This window comes from Austrofundulus limnaeus, unplaced genomic scaffold, assembly GCF_001266775.1.
Source record: "Austrofundulus limnaeus strain Quisiro unplaced genomic scaffold, Austrofundulus_limnaeus-1.0 Scaffold85, whole genome shotgun sequence".
In the NCBI taxonomy this organism is placed as follows: Eukaryota; Metazoa; Chordata; class Actinopteri; order Cyprinodontiformes; family Rivulidae; genus Austrofundulus; species Austrofundulus limnaeus.
In genome coordinates this window covers 1420049-1426819 of record NW_013952487.1, presented here as the reverse complement: position 1 = coordinate 1426819, position 6771 = coordinate 1420049, and the positions used below count along the sequence as shown (strand labels likewise).

The following is a 6771-nucleotide window of genomic DNA, read 5'->3' as shown; positions in this document are numbered from 1 at the left end:
GTGTATACTTGTTCCTTGGGTGATGTGTGTGTATGTGTGTGTGTGTGGGGGGGGGGTCTATTAGTCATACAATATCTGTGTAGTTACATTACAGTAAAGCAGCTGCATTTTTCCTCCAAAGATTTTATAAAAATCAGGTTACTGCAATTACTCCCATGTGTCTGTTTTTTTAATTAACATATTTGTTATATTTCTGAAAAATCTGTGATTAAACAAACGTGTTAGACTCTAAGGGATGTTTGACAATTTAAGCTCCATTTCTCAAAGATGTTTTAAAGTGTCGTATGAGACGATTAAATTAATCATTTGCGTTTCTGTACAAGATTATTGTTCCCCAATATGCTCACTGGTTTAGGTGATGTGAGACGATTAATGCTCTTAAATATTGTTTGAATAAGACAAAATGGAAATAAACTGAATTCTGTATTATTGCAGATGTTGTAATAACACAGAACACAAAAAAATGATAGTTTCAGTTGGCMTGAAGTGAGAGATTCAGCCCACCATAAATGTGGATTCATCGAAAATGTTGGCCAATCCAGTGTGAAAATGCACTTGTCACAAGTGTGATAAGTGCATCACTTTTATGTGACAACATGATGAGAAAAAGTCTTCCCAGCTGCTGGGAGTATTAGGCAGAATATAAAGCACTTATCATGTCATGTTGCCTCAGAACCGAGACAAGTTTACAAGCTGCAAATGAACTGTTATTCATAAAAATAGTTAAGTATCATTTAACTCCTGTTAAAGTCACATTTATTCGACTTACACAATCTATCTCTGAGGAGGAATCTGTGTGTGAATAATTGATTTTGTTTCTGTGTCTACAGGTGGCAGAGATGAGCCCTCTAACTACATATGTACCACCTGTAAGCAGCCGTTCCCCAGCGCCTGGTTCCTGCTGCAGCATGCTCAGAACACCCACGGCATCCGCATTTATCTGGAGGCCAACCCCTCCAGCGCAGCGCTCACCCCTCGGCTCACAATGCCTCCTCCGATGGGCAACGATTCCATCCCTCAGTCGCCGCTGACCAGCTTTCTGGGAGACAACAATCCCTTTCACCTGCTGAGGATGACAGGACCTTTGCTCCGAGAGCCGCCCCCGGGTTTCGTGGAAAACCGTCTCCCCAACACCCCGCCGTTTGTCAGTCCACCTCCCCGCCATCACTTGGACCCCCATCGACTGGAACGCCTTAGTGCAGAGGAAATGGGCCTCATCTCCCAGCACCCGAGTGCCTTCGAGAGGGTGATGCGGCTAACACCAATGGCCATCGAGTCCCAGTCCATGGACTTCTCCAGGCGGTTACGGGAGCTGGCAGGGAACACTAACAGCACCACGCCGCCTCTCTCACCGGGCAGGCCCAACCCTATGCACCGACTGCTGAACCCCAATCCTTTTCAACAAGGGCCCAAGTCGCCCTTTCTGAGTACTCCTCCCCTGCCGCCAATGCCCCCAAACAGCACCACCCCTCCCCAGACACAGAACAAAGTCAAGTCCTGCGAGTTCTGCGGTAAGACATTCAAGTTCCAGAGCAACTTGGTGGTGCACCGGCGCAGCCATACCGGGGAGAAACCGTACAAGTGCCAGCTGTGTGACCACGCCTGCTCTCAGGCCAGCAAGCTGAAGCGCCACATGAAGACCCACATGCACAAGGCCGGCTCCATGACGGGCCGCTCAGACGATGGGCTGTCCGCCACGAGCTCCCCGGAACCAGGAACCAGCGACGTGACCGGCGAGGGCATTAAAAACCGCGAGAGAGATTTCCAGGGGGAAGGCAATGAGGAAGAAGAGGAGGAAGAGGAAGAGGAGGAGCTTGAGAACGAGAGTCGACCGGAATCGAACTTCAGCATGGAATCCGAGTTTTACCGGAACCGAGAGAACGGTTCTAAACCTCCTTCAGAAGAGAAGTCGGCTCTTGCCCTTGAGAAGATGGTGGACGGTGGGGCGCTCAACTCCATCCAGCAGTACAATAATTTGATAGTTGACAATCGTAAAAGGATGCCCTTCTCCAAGAGGAGCTTAGACGGCCAGCGGGACACTGGAGATGAGGATTCAGTAGCTGTGGAGATGAACCACCACCAGCAGGAGGAGCGGACAACCATTAACGGCCGGAACTGTGGCTCCGGCGACTCTTTCTCAGGCCTCTTCCCCCGAAAGCCCACCCCCATCACCAGCCCGGCTCTGTCCAACTCCTCAAACAAGAGGATCAAGATTGAGAAGGACTTGGACATTCCCCAGACTCCCCATATCCCTTCTGAGAACGTGTACTCCCAGTGGCTGGTGGGCTATGCGGCCTCCCGCCACTTCATCAAAGACCCTTTCTTAGGCTTCACTGACTCCAGACAATCGCCCTTCGCMACCTCCTCGGAGCACTCCTCGGAAAACGGCAGCCTGCGGTTCTCGACGCCTCCGGGGGACCTGCTGGACGGCGGCCTGTCCGGCCGCAGCGGCACCGCCAGCGGGGGCAGCACGCCTCACCTCGGCGGGGGTCCCGGTCCGGGTCGGCCAAGCTCCAAGGATGGGAGACGGTGCGACACCTGCGAGTACTGCGGCAAGGTGTTCAAAAACTGCAGCAACCTGACGGTGCACCGRCGCAGCCACACGGGAGAACGGCCCTACAAGTGCGAGCTGTGCAACTATGCATGCGCTCAGAGCTCCAAGCTCACCCGCCACATGAAGACACACGGGCAGCTCGGTAAGGAGGTCTACCGCTGTGACATTTGCCAAATGCCCTTTAGTGTGTACAGCACTCTGGAAAAACACATGAAAAAGTGGCACGGGGAACATTTGATGACCAGTGAGGTCAAAATTGAACAAGCAGAGAGAGCCTAAGGTGAATTTACAAGCTCTGCACCGTTCTTAGACTAAAAATAAAATAAATAAACATAAGGGGATATCTGGATACTTTTATATTCATTTTGGGTTAGTTTGTGTTTTTGAATAATAATAATAAAAAGAACAAAAAAACAAAACAAAACAAAACTGCCAACTGAGTACAAAAAGTGAAAACAGAGATTTTACCAACTGAAGCTGTCAAAACTGCCTCATTTGGCATTCATTTTTTAAACAATCAGTCTGTTGAGTTTTGTGGAGCCTTTAACTGTGCAATAATTTCTGTATTTATTGTATTTTGTATTTTGGCATGTGCAGGTACATTTTTATTAGGTACTTTCTTTWTTGTTTACATCGGTTCTGTTTTTGTTTTTTAATCACATGATATCCTGAGAGTACTTTAGATTACAAATATCCATTTCAGGTCTTTCAATTTGGCCAGTGCTTGTGGGAAATTTGTACATTAGGATAACTGTTTAGTGTCTTGAAAAGATGCTGAGTTCAGTCTTCAATTTGAAAGTTAATTGAGAATGCTAGAATTAATTTATTTTCTGTGAAGATGATTTGCGAACAACAATCCTTTGGCGTAGTAGCATGAAATGGCTCTAAAGCGTGTCAATATAATTGGAGATGTAGCACCGAGCGTCACGACTAACAGTAAATGTTTAATGAAAGACGATCCCAAGATTCATAAACCCTGTCTCCTCCTGAGAATGTCCAAACCAGACAGATACATGTTCTACCCGACCGCTGCTGAATGGCACCGAGTGCCAAACTTCAACAACGCTACAACGACCATTTCTTGTTTCTTCTGGTTTTCACACCACATCCTCTTCCATAAATGCACTCTGCATTATGTTTCACATGAAGCCACCTGATCGTTGACTTTTATTATTTATTAGCATGAAGCTAGGACGAGTCTGCACACAGAGATTTTGGACAGAAACACAGTGAGAGCACAGAAACATCTCAGGGTAAATAAAAAAATAACTACTACACTTTTTAAAATTTCTTTTCACCTACTCATTTCTTTTTAAAGAAATTCATTTTCATTATACTGAGATGAGAAATAGCTTCTGAATTATCTACCACCGCCAAGGTTTTATCCTAATTACAGGTTTATATTGTTCTCTTTGAATTTCAACCTTCATGTATGTAAAAAGGATTAAATAAATAGAAATACATGGGGTGGATTTCTTAAACTATTTACAAAACATATAATCAACATTGCTATGCATTTTGAGCTAAATAATGTAATAGTTATTAAAAAAATAATGAATTCTGGCTTGTCTTTTAATGTGAAGTGCAGCAGTTTCATTTTTAGCAGGCAGTTGAGAGATAATCTAAAGTTTTGTCTCTTTTAGCTCAAATAAAATGAATTTAGGACATAAAACATGACGACACAATCTTTTGTTTTTATTAGTAAATTAATATTTTCCTCCTGTCTGTAACAGTGACACGTTTAACGACTTTATGTTGACATCTCCACAAAACAGAGAATAAATATTTAAAAATATATATTTTTTGTTGCTGCTTGACTGCGTGTTTTTCTACGTTAAAAAATATTTTTTCAACTTTCACACAAAAAAAAATCATCGTTTCAGCAAAAAGCTTTTTTTAAATTAATAATTCAAGTTTGTGCTGAAGGTTAGTTTCTGTAATGTTTAACCACCCACAAAGGGGGCAGTCCATCCTCTCAAATACTAATACAGTATATAAGCATAAAGGGGAGAAATTTGTCAGAGTATCATGYCGTAGAAATTTTTGATTTTTTTTTTTGTTAGCTCATTTTTTTCCTTTTTTTTTCCTGTTGATTTGTTTGTGTTAAAACCTTCCCACTTCATGAAGACAGATTTAATTTGAAAGCGGACAGTTCTGAACAAACCAGCACTTTATGGTCTCTGTCTGCAGACGTAAAAACAGAGCTGACACCAGGACAGAAAGGGGTGTGGAGCTTGGGATCTCCTGAGGCTGAAGTGCCAGGACTGTTAGGCTGAGCTTTCCCCAAAGCTGGCACTATAAACAATTATTGACTTAATTATTAAGGAGAATTTAAAAATTAATATTATGGACAGTTTCTGCATTGCCGTTCAAATTGACATGAGTGTGCCTTTAATTATGATCTTCCTCTTTGTCGCAGACAAAAACGTTTTACGAAGCATCAAATTGAAGATTAAAAAAGAAAAATGCAAAAACAAATATGTTCACTTTATTGTGTAATCTGACACCTGAACAGAATTAACGAGAAAACAAGTTTAGGGTTATTCAGCACAATATTAAAGTGTCTGTGTGTGTATATATGTATGCATATGTACATACAAAAGGCACAAACCTTTAAATATAAATATATAGAGATCTATATCAAACTCCACACTCAAAGACGTAGATCAGGCCAGGATCAAACATTTCAAAATGTCAAGAGGAATAAAATATAGCAGAAAAAAAAATCAGATACTAGAAATGTTTTAGTGCACTCTGTCTTAAATAAGTTTACAGTATTAATACAAGTACAAGGGTAAAAAGAATACTTGCGTTACTGTGCTTTTTTTGTGTCCAGGTTTGCTTCAACATTTATTTTGAAAGCCACAGTGGCACTGTGTACATCAGCTTTATTTAATTCATTTTTTTACTTTGCTGGTTTTTTTTTTTTGTGACAGGTTTTAGTATAAATATATAAATAAATATATAAATATATATGACATTTTTTTCTGGTTTACTGTAAAAGTATAACAGTATTTGTAATATTGAAGAATGCCAGGGCATTTTACAAAAATATGAAAAAAAAAAGATGGCTGTTCTTTTTTTAAAGCTTTTATTTTACAGTCCAATTTCAATTGTGGGTCTCTAAAACTGTTTTTTTGTCAATGTAAACTGTAAAAGTCTTAAGTTTTAGTAACTTTTCTCCTGGCTTGGGTGTAACGAATTGAAAAATAAAGGAAGCCTGAGCGGAAACACACGTGGTGGTGGTGGTGGGGGGGGGTGTTGCTGTGCAGGGTGGAGGGTTGGTGCTCCATCAGCAAGTTGAGCTTGCTGGAACGTTGCTTCTGCTTTGCAGGAAAAAAAAAAAAACTCACTGAGAATCCTGACTTGTATCTATTTTTCTTCTTCTGGAATGGATTAATCTTCATGGATGGTTTGAAATACATGTGTAGGCACTTGCTGTCGTTCCTAAAGAGCTTGTCTTTTTTTCTTTTCTTTTTTTTTCTTGTAGGCTGTGTGCATCCTTTTGTGAATGAAACTCTGAGGGAGGGTGACTTTACTCCGATGACCAATCCAACTCACAGGCTGCCACAATCTGTTTGTCCAAACAGAACCTGATCACTTTGTATCGTTCGAATGAATTATGTTGTACAGAATGGGAATTAAACAAAAGCCTTTTAGTGACGAAAACACGTTTTGTTTACCTCTCTGTTGCTTGTACATAGTTTTCTATGACTGTTTTCATTTGGTTTGTTGTTTTTGTTTGTGATTTCTAACTGACACTGGCAGTGACCTCCTTGTGTTTGGAGGGATGGGTGTGGAAAGCTGGGAGGAGGGAGGGGGGGGATTTTGTTTTGTGACCTCCATGTCAGCTTTCAGGCCTCAGCATGAGAACAGAGCACAAATACAAGCTGTTTCAAACGTTCATCCTTTGCTTGTCTGCCTCGTTTTGTTCTTTGAGCCGGTTTCACAGAATAAACAGTCATAGTAAAATAAATAAACCAATATCCATGGGAATAAAAACGCTCAGTCTTATCATAAAATGGGATTATTTCTCAAAATGCTTCAGTTTTCTCAAGATTCCAAGTTTTAAAAAAATAAGATTTGAATTGTACTTTTGGATTTATGATAATTTATTAAAACTTTATTTTTCAACTTGCAATTATTATTATTATTATTATTATTCATTTTTTTATGCTGATAAGCAGCTTTGAAAATATATTTCACTTAACTGAAGC

At 41.1% G+C, this 6771-nt stretch overlaps 1 protein-coding gene across 5 annotated transcripts in view; it reads left to right on the top strand.

The window, feature by feature from the left end:
- Window positions 1–6460, top strand: part of bcl11ba (BCL11 transcription factor B a) — a 45257-nt gene extending 38797 nt beyond the window's left edge. For 3 of the 5 annotated variants that reach the window (XM_014011863.1, XM_014011860.1, XM_014011862.1), the window contains exon 4: window positions 831–5780. In XM_014011863.1, the coding sequence (XP_013867317.1) occupies window positions 831–2833 (2003 nt within the window). In that variant the 3' untranslated portion in view covers window positions 2834–5780. Of the gene's footprint in view, window positions 1–830; window positions 5781–6044 lie in introns of those variants that run through there. The other 2 variants (XM_014011864.1, XM_014011861.1) reach the window with 2 other exon arrangements.
- Window positions 6461–6771: the final 311 nt, after the last annotated feature.